The 17,454-nt window shown below is 40.7% G+C and overlaps 1 protein-coding gene across 3 annotated transcripts in view; it reads left to right on the top strand.

The window, feature by feature from the left end:
• The first annotated feature begins 3,641 nt into the window (after positions 1 to 3,641).
• Rbpms (RNA binding protein, mRNA processing factor) overlaps positions 3,642 to 17,454 on the top strand; it is a 173,323-nt gene continuing 159,510 nt past the window's right edge. For all 3 annotated transcript variants that reach the window (XM_058582296.1, XM_058582297.1, XM_046453306.2), the window contains exon 1: positions 3,642 to 3,773. In XM_058582296.1, coding sequence (XP_058438279.1) covers positions 3,708 to 3,773 — 66 coding nt within the window. In that variant the 5' untranslated portion in view covers positions 3,642 to 3,707. The remainder of the gene's footprint in view (positions 3,774 to 17,454) is intronic.

The raw sequence follows: 17,454 nt of genomic DNA on the forward strand, positions 1-17,454 counted from the left end.
CATGACCCTGCCCAGTGACCTTGTGATGAGTCTCCACTCAAAGAGTCTTCTAATAATTCAGTCCTTCTCCCAGGATCTTGAAAGTATCCCATAATGCCATTCAACTCCAATAATTAGTACCCGATAAGATTTGATTCATTAAAAAATAACTGAGTGGCCAAGTGCAGTGGCACATGCCTGTGATTCCAGTTACTGAGGCAGAAGAATCCAACTTTATGGCCAGTAAGGTAAGTTAGGGAGATCCTGTCTCAAAAACAGTTGGTGATATAGCTCAGTGGTAGTGCCCCAGGGTTCAATCCCCAAAAAAGCAATAAATAAATAAATTTTTAAAAAATTATGTGCCTACTATGTGTTAGGCACTGTCTAGATGTTTGAAACAAAACAATGAATAAGCCAGGCATGGCTCCTCTCATGGAACTTGGTTTTGTTTCTTATCCCACAGGTTTCTGACTTTCAACAATGGACAAAATCCTGGTTGGCTTAAATACAAAAGAATTAGGTTCTATATTTGGAATTAAGCCACATTTCCCTGAGTGGGGGTAGGGAAGGTTCTCCCAGCATCCTGCAGTCACAACATATTCTACCGGGCTGGGGATGTGGCTCAAGCGGTAGCGCGATCGCCTGGCATGCGTGCGCCCCGGGTTCGATCCTCAGCACCACATACAAACAAAGATGTTGTGTCCGAAAAAAACTAAAAAATAAATATTAAAAAAAAAAAAAAACATATTCTACCTACTAAGTGGGGTCTGACTGGAACCATCAAGGACTAGATCAATTGTCATTTTTTTTGGGTCCCTGCCAGGCTCCAGCAAAACAATGCCTTTCTGTGGAATGTATTCAGTAACAGGCAAGAATGGCCAAGGAGGGCAAAGTGTTGGTTACTGGCCAGCACAGGGGTTCAGGACCACCATCAGCTATTGCTCAGGAAGACATTGCCCCCTCGTGGTTCTTCATATAACTGAGGTAAAGCTGGCATTGGGATGGGATGCCAATTAACACAATCAATTCATCAAAACATGGGCAAAGTTTCCTGATTCATGGTAGCCTTGCTTCTTCTGAATTTTTTCAGTTGCAGCTTCAATAGACTCTTGGCTTATTTCCCTCCAGGTATACAGTTCCTATGGAGAGCAATGACATTGTGTCAGCAATGAAAGAGATTTTTTTTTCTTCCTTTAACAACTTTTTTTCTTTTTCAAAACCTTCAGACCACCACCCCGGAGAAAAACTCAATATGTAAACCTAAGTACCACTACTGCATTTCTCTTTATAACTCCTTTAAAGAGAGAAGAAAGAAAGAAAGAAAGAGAGAGAGAGAGAGAGAGAGAGAGAGAGAGAGAGAGAGAGAGAAAGAAAGAAAGAAAGAAAGAAAGAAAGAAAGAAAGAAAGAAAGAAAGAGAAAGAAAGAAAGAGGAAAAAAAAATTGTTTTGCTTACTATAATTTGAACCAGGATTCTGTGATTATGTTGCTGTGGAGTTGTTTTGGGTATCTTGTCTCCACAACACCACTTCAAACTCCCTAAAGGCAGGGCTCTTATCTTCAAACTCCCACCACCTCCTCCACCCTGGCCCCAATGGCACTTAAACCAGTGTAGGGTAAAGAATGTCTAGTTGGGGGTGGGGTGGGGAGTAAGGGGAGTTGTAAATGGTTAAGCAAGCAAATAATAATTAGAAGTTGTGATTGGTGCTGGGCACAAAAGGAACATCAGTACACTGAGAATTCCTAGGTGTTAGAAGTGAGGTAGAGTCTATCAATACATGGAGTAAAAAATTTTTTAAGAAATTGTTTTTGGTACTGAGCATTGAACGGGGCAATTTACCACTGAGCAACATCCCCAGTTCTTTTTATTTTGAGACAGTGTCCCTAAATTGCTGAAGATCTTGTTAAATTGCTGAGGCTGGCCTACAATTTATGATCCTTCAGCCTCAGCCTCCTGAGTCACTGGGATTACAGGCATACACCACCAGGCCCAGCTTGAAATTTAAAATTTTAGTTTGTAGCAGTCAAATTCAAAAACTTAAATAATTCAGTATTGGGGGGGAAATGGCCACCTCCTTAATAATAATGTTAACTTTCATGTAATGTAAACCTAAACTCATCAGGAATTGAGCCCTAGGTGCTATAACTCTATCCATCTGTAATATCCTCTAAAATCCTGAGAAATTACATATAACTCTCCCATTACATAGATGAGGAAACAAGCTATGCGATCCTTCTGAGGTTGGATTATGACCAGGCCAGATGTTGAGTACTTGGTGCTTTGACCTTCTGCAGATTGTTGTGCTGACCTCCAGTTCTGTTTGCAGTAAGGAGTATTCACTTAGCCAACAAGTATTTACAGAGTGCCAGGTAGCTCATCTAAATAGCAGTGGGATTAAAGAGATAAGAAGGGGTACAGTCTTGCATTCCAGGAAGGAGCTCCCCTAAGAGTGAGGAGACTGCCAGGTAAACAAATGGTTCCAGAATAGTCCAGTGAGACTTGCGAGGAGTCTGAACAGGGGGCCACCGGAAGCCTTGAGAGCAAAAACGCAGCGGGTAGGCTGAAGATGTTTCTTAGAACCCGGGCGTTTGAAATGGGTTTGAAACCAGGTCCTGAAAAAGCCGGCCCCGGTATCACTTGAACTTTCCCATTTTAAGCTGCCAACCAGGAGAACTGCCAACTGGGTCTCAATTGGTACTGACAAGGAGGGTAGGCTTAGGCATAGGGGTGCAATTTGTTTTCCTGGTGAAAAGCAGGCTAACAAAGTAGCACTGCCAGGTCCTCGGTTCCCCGAATCCCCTCCACAAACCCACGCGCGTAGACACTCGAGTTGGCCAACTCAGGGCAGGTTGGGACGCCGGGATCCCGCAAGTAAATCGGAGGACCTAACCTTCTTCCCGCCAACTCCCGGGCCCTCGCCCTCCAACCCACCGCGGAGTCGGGGTCTGGGGTCGGCCGCTTCCGCCGGGCCAGCCTCCCCTCCCCGGCGCGCGCCATCCGGCTGCGGGGCAGCGGCGCTCGGCACGGCTCCTCCTCCCGCGGGGGGCTTCTCGTTCCTTGTCCCATCCCTGTGGGCTGAAGCCTGCAGCCCACGTCCAAAGAGGGCGGAGGGAGGAAGAGAGGGAGGGCAGAGGAGAGGGGAGGGAGAAAGGGTAGAGAAAGGGAGCTGCTTCCATCCAGTACTCCCAGAGCCTGCCAGGAGCACGCACTCAGCGGCTTTACGGGTCCCAGCGTCCCCGCCGCGGCCCCCGACCCGCACCACGACCAACTCTTCTTTCTCCTTTTCTCTGGCCACCTCTCGTCCTCTCCTTCAGCAACTGCTAGGCACCGGCAGCAGCAGCCCCCAACCCCAATTCGACCACATCCCCAACTCTCAGGGCTCACTTTTGGGACGCGCGTCTTCGCCCCATCCTTTCTTCCTTCCTTCCCTCGCGCCCGCCCTCCCTCTCCAGGTCTCCCTCCGGGTCCCGATTGTCTCCGTCCGCTGCTCCGTCGGCTCGCGCCCGCGCCCTGCCCATTCTTTCCCTCGCATTTCCTGAGTCTCGGGCCGCCGCTGTGTCGCCGCGCCGCAGGAGCCCGAGCCCCAGCCGCCGCTGCTCCGGCTTCAACCCCCGCAGCCCGCGGCCCCCGCCCGAGGGAGCCCCGGCGCCCGGGGAAGGCAAAAGTGGGCGAGTGAGCCGTCACCCAGCCCCGCGCCCCAGCCCTGCCCGGCGAGGAAGGACCGGGAAAATGAACAACGGAGGCAAAGCGGAGAAGGAGAACACCCCGAATGAGGCCAACCTTCAGGAGGAAGAGGTACTGAGGGGCTCGGTGCGGTGGCGAGTGCGACCTGGGTCGGAAGTGCGGGCTGGCGGGCGGCCGCTGGCGCTAGTCCCGGGCTCCCGGCTGCGCTTCGGGGAGGGGGGCGCCGCGTTGAAAGGTTTGGGAATTATCGTTGCCCCGAGACGCAGCCCCGAAATGTGGCTCCGGGACTGTGTGTCTGTGTCCACGCGCATCTGCGTGTCCACAATTGCGTAACTCTGAGGACTTTTGGGACACTTTTTAAAGTATAATGGTGAGCTTTGTTTGCCTGGGATTTTAAAAGCGGAATCGAGAGCTGACTCCTGAGTGACCTCAGACGATCTGGACCAGGAGCGTCAGAACTTAGTTCTCTGTGTCTGGAACTGAAACTTAGGAGGTTGGTTAAGGAAGAAACTCGGGGAAAAGTTCTCGTGAAAAGACACCTCAGTTCCTTACCCACTTCCCTCTCTTTCAGTGTTAAAAATTCTTGGTGAAATACCTAGCCGAGACAGTTTGGATTAATAGATAACTTATCAGCTGCATTCTTCTCTGATGAGTCAAAAGACCCCCGAACCTGGGCGATTAGCTTTTGTATGTTTCGGAGCGATGTGGAATGGGGGAAGCAGAATAAAAGTGAAAAGTGCTCATCGAGGATGTTTTAATAAGACATTGACTTAGAATATAAATTTTATGTAGTGCGACTAAAGTAATGAGTTTAAAAAAGTTTTGAGGCTGCAGAGCGTTCCTTTTGTGGAAACACATTTAGTAAATGTGTGGACCAGGGTGCAGGGCGGGGGAGGAACTCAGAAACAAATGTTTCAGAATTTTGCAGCTAAGATATTTGTGATATCATATGATTCTGTTCCTGTAAGTACATTATCTGGAGTCCAAGAAACTGTTTTTCTTGCTTTTAAAGATCCTACATAACTGAGTTCTTAAACATTCTAAAAGGAACTTAAGAGTGCACATGCAGGAAATACACATCTTAATATAATCTGTAAAGGGTTTTTACAGGTATTACATCCGAATAAAGGACACAGAAGGTAAACTGATTCTAAAGCAGTTAGGGTGGTGAGATTATTGTTGAGACACCGTGTTGTGTGCAGACTGAAATTCGGAGAGTGAAACCAAACGTTGCAGAGGAATTCATCAATGTACCTAGGACCTGGACATTATCCACTTGTATAGTGGGCTATGTACAAGATAAGAGGAGAGACCTAAGGTCATGCGAAACTGCAAAATATTTTTCTCTTAAAACACAGTTGTATGGTTGTGCAATCCAGGTGAATTGCAAAAAGCTGAAAACTGTTTTCTTACCTTTTGAGGAAGTCGCCTAGTTTATTATTTTGAAAAGTGTTTTTTTACACGCTTGTTGTTCTACAAATATAGGAATATCATTCTTTTTGAAAGAGACACTTGAATATGCAAGTTTCACTCTTTTCTTGAACCTTATTGATTGCTTTGCAATTTACTTCCTGATCACTAACATTTTTTTTAAATGATGCCAGTTTGCTTTTAGAAATTGCTGTTTAATTAATTCACTTAGCACATCAAGATAATCACTGCTTCTGAAACATTTCAGTTAGATTGCCAAAACCCTTTACTTCTAAAGGTAAAAGAATGTCAGGTGTGAAATCATCTTTCTCCCTTGGTCCAATTGAGAAAACTTGAAACTGGGAAAAAAATTTAATCAGAACAATGAGATTTTTGTTTTGTTTTGTTTTGTAGGTAGCAAAATAGGTTTGTGTGTGTGTCGCCCAAACCATATCCGGTTAACTTAAAATTATGTAGAGGAACGTCATGTTTTCCTCTTGACTATCACAGCTGAATAGCTTCTAGGACTGAGGTATTGGCCCTTTTTCAATGTGAGCTGCTATATAGTTAGTGCAATGACTGCCATCCCAGTGCAGTTACTGTCTTGTCCGTTGTCCTGATGGTATTCCTTTGCAGGTAGGAATGGTATATAGAACTCAGTGTATCAGTATTTTTGGCAAAACACTTGTTATTTAAATACAAGACCCTTGGGAAGGTTTCAGAACCTAATTACACCAAAGGTAGAATGTATAATATAGATATAATGAAGAATGAGGGTTTATAATGTTAGAGATTCAGGGGGAATAAGTTGGTCTGGATGATTCCTTGTTTTTGGTTTACATTTTGTATTTGAAAAAATACTGGTATGTCGCCCCCCCACCCCAAAGCCACAAGTAAAATAAATACAGTATTTGGTGAGTCCCATTAATGTGCTTGACATTATACAAAACCACCATTCTGGACTGTTTTCCTGCCCACCCAGGGGTTCAGCAATTTGCTCTCAAACACATTTAAAAGCCTTGGCGGTAAACTCCAGTAAACAGAACACACACATATAACATGTACATATACATAATGGCAAGAGAGGAAAAATATGCTTAGTTTTAATCTCTGGTGGCCATTGAACTGATGTGGGAAAGTAAATCCAAGTCATAATTAAGAGAAAATAGTTTATTTCCTAGATTGCTGGGGTGGTTTAGGCTTTCTTCCATGTTGGAGAATCCAAGTTGGTTTGTTTTCTATTTTTGACATGAGTTCTCTTATCATTCAGTATGTTTTAACCCCATTTGAGAGTTTCTTGTTGCTTATTTGGCTCCAGTGGTTTAGAATGAATGGTATGGGATTTAGGAGAATTTTTGCAGCTGTTTAAGGTTGGAAGTTTCTTGAGAATTTGTGTAGAATATGTACTTCTGCTTTGGATAGCGTTTAAAACTTTGAAGAGAATAATTTAAGATTTAGCTAGGCAACCTGGTGAGAGAGAATGTACTGGCTTTCTGTGTGTATTCCTATGCAAGTTGTTTCTGTAAAGAAAAAACCAGTTGTCAAATCTTACTGAGTTATCTGAGATTTATAAGGTTTATATTTATATGTACAGGCTGTCAGATCATTTTTTTAACTACTTTACAATTAATAAAATAATTTCTCGAATTTGTCTCCAGTTGTATGATCAGACTTTAATGAATTAATAAATACCTAACAGACCCATAATTATTTGTCTTAGTTATCATTTGTAATTTTTAATATATTCTAATATATTGACTCTTTCGTCTTGTAGACAGAAATAATTTATTTGCTGGGCATGGAATTTTCAAAATAGAAAATTCTCTTGGAGGGCTGGGGATGTGGCTCAAACGGTAGCGCGCTTGCCTGGCATGCGTGCGGCCCGGGTTCGATCCTCAGCACCACATACAAACAAAGATGTTGTGCCTGCCGAAAACTTAAAAATAAATAAATAAATAAATATTAAAAAAAAAAAAAAGAAAAAAAGAAAATTCTCTTGGAAATCATAAATATATGATTTGGTTTTATTTTTAGTTTATTTTATTCATGTCATTGGGTACTTTTTAGGCTGATTACAAATCACTTCCAATAGGCATTTTATTGTGTTGAAGTAGTTTTATTTATAGTGTAAGTCAGTTCAGCCACAGCAATTTCAGGAAAAACTAGAGAAGTGAAAAACTTGGCACCATTGGAATATTGATTGAAAAGATGTTTGGCAGATGTTGGGCAGAAATCATGTAAAGCCAAACCTTTCAGAGACTCATACAAACTTTACTTCACATTTCTTCCTTTAAAGTGCTTAGTAATTTTGCTAAAGTAAGAGAGTTGTAAAGACAATTGTTTTTCATACTTGACACAGAGAAAGGGTAATGTCAGTGATGTAACCATGTCAGGTTTTCATTGAGCTTTAAGATGAATCTATATGATGACTTTGGGAAGGTACAGAATGGTTTTGTGCAATTTAATCGAATTTGGAGTCTTTGTTATTGCAAATCAAATCTAATACAAAAACTTATATTTCAATTATAGAATAGGATTTGGTGACAGTGATTTGGATGAAAATATAGTGACTTCATAGTAGAAGGATGCTGCAAGACCCCTGCCAATATTCCATGCAGATTTGGGTTATTTTTCAGGGGTAGTTTTATAATGTCCTTGATAAACCCTTGTGCACATGTGCATTCTTGTTTCCAGTGGCATTTAATGTTTTGGTTTGGATGAGGTAGTTCTTTTTTGGAGGTGCTTTTGTATTATATTTGTAGGTTCATTTTAATTTTTGCTTTGAGGATAAAAGTGTTTGGTGCTGGTAATAGGGAAGTATATTGGGAACTCAGAGCTGTGTGGGGTAAGGTGACAGAAATTAGTGTAGCTTTTCTGAGGGACTTTGGTAATTTTGTATAAAAACTTGTTCCAACCCTTTTATTGAATGCTTTTATTATTAGGAATTTACTCTAAGGAAAGACGATATAATAAAGACTTATTTATAGAAATAATTATTACAGTTACTTATGATGTTGAAAATTCACAAACTGTATCTAATAGGGAAATTGCTAAGCAAAACATTATAAAGTTATAATAAAGAAATATTAGGCAGCCATTAAAGGATATGCTGTTAAAGGAAAAAAAATTATATAAAAAAATACACACACACACACACACACACACACTTATTCTCTTTCAGTTCTGTAGGCCAGAAATTTGAAATCACTGTATTGGCAAGGCAGTGATGCATCCTGTAAAGTCGTAGGGAAAATTCTTCCTTGCCTCTTTCCTCTGGTGGCTCCAAATGTTCTGAAGTCTATTTTTATTGAGGGGATAATTTTCAAGTTGTAACATTAAATAAAAAGAGCAGATTTTGCTGCTCTTTATATTTATGTAAGTAAAACCAAATGTAAATAAAATTCATGTAATTGGTGGGTTACAGATAGTTATTAATCATTTTCTGATGCTTTCCCTTTTTTTTTTTTTAAATGACTGTGAGAATGAACAGATGAGATGCCTTTTTGCTTTGAAGATTTTATGAAATTCCTTTGTGATATCTGTAGGTGTCCCAAGTCAAGTCAAGCCGGTTGGTTATATGTAGTTTTTAGTCACCATCCTGGATGCATGAATCTAGCCTATTCTCATAGCCTTCTTTATATTTATCTAATCATCACTTTATCCTGGATCATTTTAGTATCTTTAGCTGTTTCTCTGTTTTAGTATCCTTCCTCAAACCATCCTTACACCACACAGTTGCATCTTGTGATATTTCAAATTCTAAAACGCTACTCTAATCTCCACAAAATAAAGTTCAAATTCAGCACTTAGAATTGTCCTAATGTATCTCTATACTCTGCAGACCTTTTGCTTCAACTTCCTCCTCTATTCTCCCGAGGCAGCCTAAGGCAGCCTGCATTGTTTCAGAGGCAGGATTCAAGTTTGAGCCTGTATTTTTATACTAGCCTCTCAACTGGGTGTCCCATCCCATAGAGATGATGTTTTTTCTCAGAAGTCCAGGAGTTACTTTGTTATTTCCGTTTAACTCCGGGATCATCACCCACTTTTTATATATCATTTTTTTTAAGATTGATGCCATTTTATAATAATCTTGATGGCATTTTATGATAGTCTTGATGCTCAACACCTACCCAATGGCAGTACCTGTGACCAGGTAAGTACTCTACTACACACACACACACACACACACACACACACGCTATTCTTTATAAATACGTGATTTAAAAAAAAAAAAGTGGAATATCCTTATTGGTAGGTTGGTGTTTTTATGTGTTTGTATAGATAAGCTATTAACAAATAGCCATTCATTTAATATTGAGGGGTTCCCTTGCTTACTGGGGATTTAAAGAAGTTATGAATGGACCCACTGGGAAATGACCTGTCATCAATAGCCTCAACTTGAGGGCACAGGTGAATGCCTAGTCTATCTTAGAGCCACTGTCAATGTGGGACCACTCATCTCATGGTACCACTGGGTTCTCACCATTTGAATTGGGTTTTTGCAGTGAAACTCCATTTGACCTTCTGGCCATAGGCTTCCGGAAGGTGGAAGAGCAGGGAGCTCCCTATGTTCCCAAACAAGCCTCCTCTGTGTGACAGCCACTTTGGAATGTTTGTGTTCAGTTTCATTTGGCACCTTAGTGTCTGCCTGGGGGTAGGGGAAAGGGAATGTAAATGTTCCTCTTGAACAGTGCTTGCTTTGGTCAAAGAAAGAAAAAAAAAAAAACTTAGGGAGGAATGAGGAGAATGAACCTTAATAGCTGGAGCAAAAGTGGCTGCATAGTTCAGTGGGCTGGAGGCCCTGGAGGTCCAGGTATTTAAATTGATGCTGTGTTGATAGAGGATGTCAGTGCCATGACCCTGATGGAGACAAGCTTATTTATAGGGATGACTTGAATATGATTTCTCACACTCATATCACTATCTTTAATGTACACCTGGAGAATATTTTAAACAACTTCAATGTCTTCTGTGTGTGTATTTGCCAGAGAGGGAGTGTGAGAGGTGCTTGACCTGGAGCTTGAAACTGACTGAAGAGGACATGTTTGAGCTTATCAGAATACAGTTGCCCCATTGGTGAATATTGCTGATAGAAGAGAAATATAGTTATTTGACCGATAAAATTATCAAATCTTTTTATTCATTCACTCAAGAAATAATAATCACTGAATATTTTCTGTGGGCTGAGTATTGACCAGCTGCTCCACATCCTCATGACAAGCTGCTGTAGGTATTTGGATGCTCGTTTGGTGGGGAGGAAAGTGAGGCACTGTGAGGTTAGGTTAATGGACTAGGTAGGGCCTTTATATGAAGATTATGGGGATGACAAGATTCAGAAGAGGCACTTCATACCCTGAAGTTTCACACAGTTTAATGGGGATGGCCCTTTGTAAACAAATAGGTATAATAAAGCCTGGTGCGAATTGTTTGATTTGTGCATCAGCCAACCCTACCAGAAGAGGTGACAGAGCAGTGTTCAAGAAAGTGGAAGAGACATTGGAGCTTAGAGTTAAATCTGAATAAGGATTTTGTAAAAAAGTTGTGACACTGGAAGAAAGATGGTCTAGGCAAAGGGTCACCACTTTGTGAACACACAAAGTCTTAGAAGAAGCAAGGCAGGAGAGAGGAAGGGGGAGTAAGGGAGAAACTGGGGAAGGGACATTGTCAGGAGCTTGCCTTCCAGGGTACAAAGTAGGAATGTGTCCTCCAATGGAGAACTGGGGTGGATGTGTGGCAGAAGGTGGCATCCTTGGGACTTCCAGGGGAAGGGACATGCAGTGGAGAAGTTAATGAGGCTACTGCTGCAGGAGTCCTGGTTTCAAAAGTATAAGGCTATGGGAGGTGAAGTGGGGACAAAAGGGCACTATCATGGCCTTGGGTAACTGTTAAATGTGCAGGAGGGAAGATTAGGAGACATTCTCAAATGTTTTCATAAGACAAAATTCTTGAAGCCTTTTGGGGTTCTCCTTTGGATGACTAGCTAAAGGATAATTGTATTTGTAGAAATACAAAATATAGAGTTTTCAAGGGGAAGGGGAAAAAAGCAGCTTAGGAGGTAAAGATGTTGAATTTGAGGTGCAGAAGAAAGGTCTGATCTTAGAATAGAATTTTCAGAACAATTCTTGAATATATAGCTGGTAATTTAAAATGTGGATCATGTGAATGTGTGCCCAGGAAATTGAATTCCTAATTCCTAGGAACCTTGTGAGGGTAAGCAAGGAAAGAGAAAAAAAAATTACCTAAAATATGAAGCCATGTTTAAAAAAACGAAGGTGGGGACTGGGGTTGTGGCTCAGTGGTATAGAGTGCTTGCCTTGTACTCGTGAGGCCCTGGGTTCGATCCTCAGCACCGCATAAAAATAAACAAATTTAAAAAAAATAAAGATATTTTTAAAAAAAGAGAGAAGGTGGATATTAAGGGAGAAGTACAAATTCTCAGAAAAAAATTGCAACAACTTTTAGAAAGTGTTCTTTAATTTACTAACATAAAGACGCATTACATATACTCGGCTGAGTTATAACATTTAAGATATTTGGTATACTTCTCTATTAGAGCCCGCACGTCTGTAATCCTAGCTGCTCCAGAGGCTGAGACAGAATAATTGCAAGTTCAAAGCCAACTCAGTGAGACTCTGTCTCTAAATAAAATACAAAATAGAGCTGGGGATGTGGCTCAGTGGTCAGGTGCCCCTGAGTTCAATCCCCGGTACCAAAAAAAAAAAAAAAAAAACAGCTCAAACTTACCTATTAGGAAGCAGGTTGAGGGGGCTTAAAATGTGTAGGTGTATATGGTATTTCTCGTATGCTTTTTGCTTTCATCAAGTCTCACGGATTTGTGTTTTTTTAAATTTGATATTAATTTCTCCAACTTTTCTTTTCCCACCTCTTCACCTATAAGGGAAAATCAACCTACCATAAAATCTAGAGAGGCTCAAATGTTTTCATAAGACAAAATTTCTCTGAGTTGCTTTGTTCTTTTTTGACTTCATTGGAGGTGGAGTGAAAATAGGATGCACCTTTGGCCAGCAGCCCAAGCCCAGGAGGAACGGTGACAGAGCTGTGTCCAAGAAAACAGAGGGTTCTGTGGGTCGTATTTTCAATTTATCCCTTTCATGCTTTTCTAAAAGTTTGCTGCCTTTTTTGAAGCCCAGCTCAGTGTCAGGTGAAAGAAAAGTAGTCCAGGAACTTAAACAACAACAACTTGCATTTGAATTTCTTTTGTGTTTTAACCCCTATAACCATTATCATGCGTAATATGTAGGACTTAAAGAGAAGTGGCAGTAATAAATGCCTATTACATCTGGGAAGGTAGATCTAAGTTCCAGTCCCTAGTATTGTGTTGTTACGCAAATTAAAAAGACAAGGGAATATTTAAGCAGCCTAGTTCAATCCTGTCAGCACCTAGGATTTAGCAAAGGTATAAGAAATCTGAGACTCAAAATTGAGATCCTTCTCTCCAACCAAGAGAGTAAGTTAGAGGCCAACTTCTACTTTTAATTATGAATTGAATTTAATGATGTTCCTCTAATTTTCCTGAATTCTTACATGTCACCAGGAAGGTAATGCTGGTAGGTGGCCAACATTATATTGTAAGGGTTATAAAATTTTTTCTTCTTGAATCCAGAGGATCTTGTTTTGTGAAACTGCCTCTTTGCTCACCTATAGGATGGAGAGTTGGTGGGAAAAGGTGCACATTGAAAGTGCGATCTTATTACAGAAGTAGCAGAATTTCCTTTGTGCTCAGAGGGGAAGTGCTACAAAAGTGTAATTGCTTTACCCAGCATGTGTGATTTACAGACTTAAGAATGTGTGAGTTTCCAGAGGCATCTGTTTTAAAATACAGTATTGCTCCAACCCCCTCAGGATGTGTTTGGAGAGGTGGAGGGAGGGTGGGAGGACTTGTACTTCATCCTGTGCTTGCCCCTGGATGCTGTTTGACTGGGAACAAAATCCTTGTTACGTGTAGTGCTGCTCTTTGGAACCCTCCTTATCAGAGTAGAAAGAACAAGAAAATTGGTATAAAGTGCAGGAATCTAGTGAGCCACTACTGGGCTCACTAGATTCTTCTAAACTCAATTCCTTTTTTTCCCAGAAACTCCAGGCATTTTCCAGTAACAAGCAAAAGAATCCCTAGAGCTGATGTTGAGCCGTTCTAATTGCAAAAATTTTCCTTTCAGTTTTTCCCAGTGTGTTTAGGAAAATTGGAGGGTGAATTGGAGATCAGGTGAAAATCCAAATACAATCAAACTTAAAAAGCTCTTATGATTTTTGCATGTTAATTAAACATTTATGGAGAAAGTATCTCTATTTTCTTTTTTTTTTTTTTACCCTTTGGCAGTTCTAAGGATTGAACCCAGGGCTTTGTGCATGATTGGCCAGCTCTCTACCATTGAGCTGCACTCCCCAATCCCTCTACCCAGCTTTTAACATTACTTCTTCTTCTTCTTCTTCTTTTTTTTTTTTTTTTTGGTACCGGGCATTGAACTCACGGGCACTTGACCACTAAGCCATATCCAAAGCCCTAATTTGTATTTTATTTAGAGATAGGGTCTCACTGAGTTGCTTAGTGCCTCACAGTTGCAGAGGCTGGGTTTGAACTCTGGATTCTCCTGTCTCAGCCTCCCAAGCCACTGGGATTGCAGGCATGCGCCACCATGCCTGGCTTAACAAGTCAAATGAAGTATGTTTAAGGGATAAGAAAACTGAGGCTCTGAGAGATTAATTTGTCTGAGGTTTTATAGCTGGTTGATATGAGCTTAAAATTTTCCAGTGGCACACCAGGTTCATGTGATCTGGGACCTGATGGCTCTCTGACCTCATCTGCAAGGAATCACAACCTAATTCATTATGCTTCAGTTGTTTGGACCTTAGATATCTACAACTTGCCAAACTTGTTCCTGCCTCAGGGCCTTTGTGCTTGCCTTTCTGTATGCCTAAAAAGCCCTAAAGCCAGATGTTTTACTGGGCAGCCACGTCTCAGTCATTCATTCTGATCTCACTTCAGATATCATCCCAGAGAGACCTTTGACCCCAAGTTTAAATTAGCCCCATGTTCCCAATCCCTATCATACCTCTTTATTCTCCGGGTAGTGCTCTTAACCTTTGACATCTTCTTATGTGCTTTTTGTACTTATCTTGTGCTCCAGGAATGTAACTCCCTGCAGCAGGGACTTTCTGTCTTAATATTTTAAAAACCCTGATGTGTAGAACAATACCCAGCACTGCCCAATACATTATTATTTGTGAAATGAATACAAACCATTCTTCAAATGCTGAAGCCTGTACACGTTTTTCCCTATGGTTTTCAGAATAAATTTTCACTATTTCTGCCTTCAAAGTGATCTTTCCTGGATTTCTATCTTCTCTTTATTACTCCAGAAACCACAATTATCATCTTACATCCTTTTGAGTCAGAATTCTCGTCTGGATGGTCGGTGATGGTTCTCTTGTGGGGGTTGATAATATATTCACACATAAAGGAATCTTTTCCTTTGTCTACCTAGTTCCATGGAACCAGGAGACAAATGCAGGCCTGGCATGGAGTGACTGAACTTTAGTAAAAGTAGGGCAACAGGAATGTGATTCCTATTTTATAGATGTAAATCCTTGATTGCCAGGGTTAATGCTAATATCCCAAGTGGAATTGATTTGTATATATAGACTTACCACTTTTGGTCCTTTAGTTTGAAGTCTAGCCTTAAGGTCGCTGTGCTTTCTTTTGCCTACCAAAAGAAAATAGTACATAACTCAGGGTATGTTGGCTTCAGATAGACAAATCTAGCCTTTAAGCACCACAAAGGGGCATCTAATGTGCTTTTCCAGCTCTAGGGGAGCCTCCTCACTAGCCTTACAGATCCTGGAGCTTTCTTTCTTTTTTTTGCCTCCTAGTAGAAAAAAGAAATGTAAGATGTAAATCAGTGTTACTTGGCATTACACTGCCCGGCCACCTGTTGATCAGCAGACCAGTATACTCATGAAAATGCAGAATCTTTGGGTTATCTCAATGGCATTTATGTACATCCCTGACCTTGGTCAGACTTCTTCACTCCCCCATCATCCATTATCTGATAATCTCAGAACTAGTAGATTATAAAGCTTTAGAGAAGTCAGTTTTTAACTAATTGTACTCCTCAGATGTTTTTCGATTCATTTTTATCTCTTGTGTTTTTCTGTGGGACCTAGTCAGTCACTTAAGCAGCTCACTTAAGCCTTTGTTTCCTTAAATAAAGGTAGGGATTGTATAGAAAATATTGCTGTTCATCAACAGAATCCTAACGCCCATGTTTCCATTTTTCTTTTCCTGGATGTGATAAGAATGCCTTATGACATGGGTGGGCTGTTTGGGTAGGGATAGTTTTAAGCTTTTTAAGTGAAAAAAACTTTTAGATCTCACTTACCTCTGTTTCATTTGTTATATTGTGGAAGTACTGGACTTTGGAAAGTTATTTTAAAAAAAAATTTCATGTGCCTGATTTTCATACCTGACATTGTTTTGTTTTGGTTTTTACTGAGCAAGTCAGTACCTCTCTAAGTGAAATGGGTGGGAGTCTGTGGGTGTGAGCTAAAGTCAGGAAATGACCCTCTCTAAACAAAAGGACTCCAGAAGGCCCATCCTGAGTCTTTGTGTTGAGGAGGGGTTATGCAGAAAACCAGAGCTAGGAAATGAATCTCGGCTTTAGCTATTCTAATGGAGGAGGGGAGAAAGGAGAAGATCTGCTCCCAGCACGCCCTCCTAGAGTCTAAGTGCCTGGCAGCACCCACTGCGAGAGCCAAAGAAATGCAAGAGTAGGTTCACCGCTTCTTCAGGACAGCTGGGCTTCCTACTACCCCCGAGGGGGCGGGGTGGGGGGGGGAAGGAGAAAAAGAACCCTCTTTGCAGAATTATACGCAGTGACATTCAGCCTTTACATGGGCTTTCAAATTTTGCTCTGAAAATTCCATGGCCCTCAAATTGAGAAATACACACAGGATGGGGAAAGCAAAAGAAAATAATTTTTGTATGTTTGATTCATAACATAAAAGTTTGGGTGCTGTAATTTACTAACCAAAATCCTGAAAATAAATTTGAATTACTATGTCAACTACTATCTTTTCAGTTTGATTACTCCATAGTAAATAATGCCTATAAAAGATAGTATATAGACCAACAAAGAAGGGATTTGTAATCTTTGAGGTGTTAGATAGTGGATCCATAATGAAGAAATATCCCCTTGCCCTGCACTGGAATGTTCCCTCTTTCCACTTCAAAGTGACCATTCACTTTGTCAGTATTTGTTCAGCAGGATCCTGAATTTATATTTCGAGCTAAGTAGTTAGGTCTTATCAGAATTATTTTGCCTTTATAAATTCTTGCTGACTTGCAGCATTGAACTTCTGTTTTTCTAGAACACTTTTTCCCCCTGGAATATAAATCTTTTCACAAATAATTAGAAACACGTTTTTTGGAGAATGATTTTGTAGTTTACTCAATTTTTAGTTAAAAACATCAAACATCTTTTCAGAGAAAAAACATTGTTACACCACTGTTTTTAGGCTTATTACAAGTATATTTTTAGAAAGGCAGGCTAATATGTTTGAGCAGTGTGTGTGTGTTAGGGTGGAGGGGTGGAATATTTACTTGAAGCACCAGATATTTAACAGAATTGCAGAGATAAGATTAAAGTTGCCACTCAGATTTCATTTTGAAAGAGTTTTGTTTATGTAGTAAATGTGCGGGAAGACTGTATTTTAAATATGAAGCAGGGTGTGTTCAGAAGAAACCTGCATTATGGTAAATTCCAAAGTTTGTAGGTACAGTTTATTCTATTGCAAATTCCAGTGTCTGAAGTGTTGGTAAGTTTTCTCATTTTCTTAATGCATTTTAATTTTATTGTTATTTTTTGCAGTGCTGGGGATTGAATACAGGGCCTCCTGCATGTTTGGCAAGTGCTCTACCACTGAACTTCTTCTCAGCCCTCCTTATGAAAATTTTCAAACTGTTAGCTTATAACATTAACCTTTTTCAAATTATCAATTTGCAAATACAGAAATTTATATTGATTTGGATTCATTTGGAGGAGCTTAGGAACGGTATATGTTTGGCATGTTTTTTGTTCTTCTGATGTCACTTATTTTCCTGTTACTACCTATGATTTCTATTTTTACCTAGTGTGCTCCATGCTCTAAGCTACTACCTGTTCAATATCCAGAGGCAGAGTAATGGCACTCCAGGTGATTGCATTGAGAATGTTTGGGTCTCTGCCTTGCAAGCGTAGCTTGGAAGAACAGTCACAGAAGACCAGTCACAGCGGGTACATTGCTTGTAGGTTCATTTATGATTTAGATGGATTCAGGAATGTAGTATATCTGATTTTATTAGTGTAGGAGCTGGTTTTTCCGCAAC

The sequence above is a fragment of the Marmota monax genome, unplaced genomic scaffold (assembly GCF_021218885.2).
Source record: "Marmota monax isolate L192 unplaced genomic scaffold, Marmota_monax_Labrador192_F-V1.1 WCK01_AAM20220418_F8-fsc00117, whole genome shotgun sequence".
Taxonomy (NCBI): Eukaryota; Metazoa; Chordata; class Mammalia; order Rodentia; family Sciuridae; genus Marmota; species Marmota monax.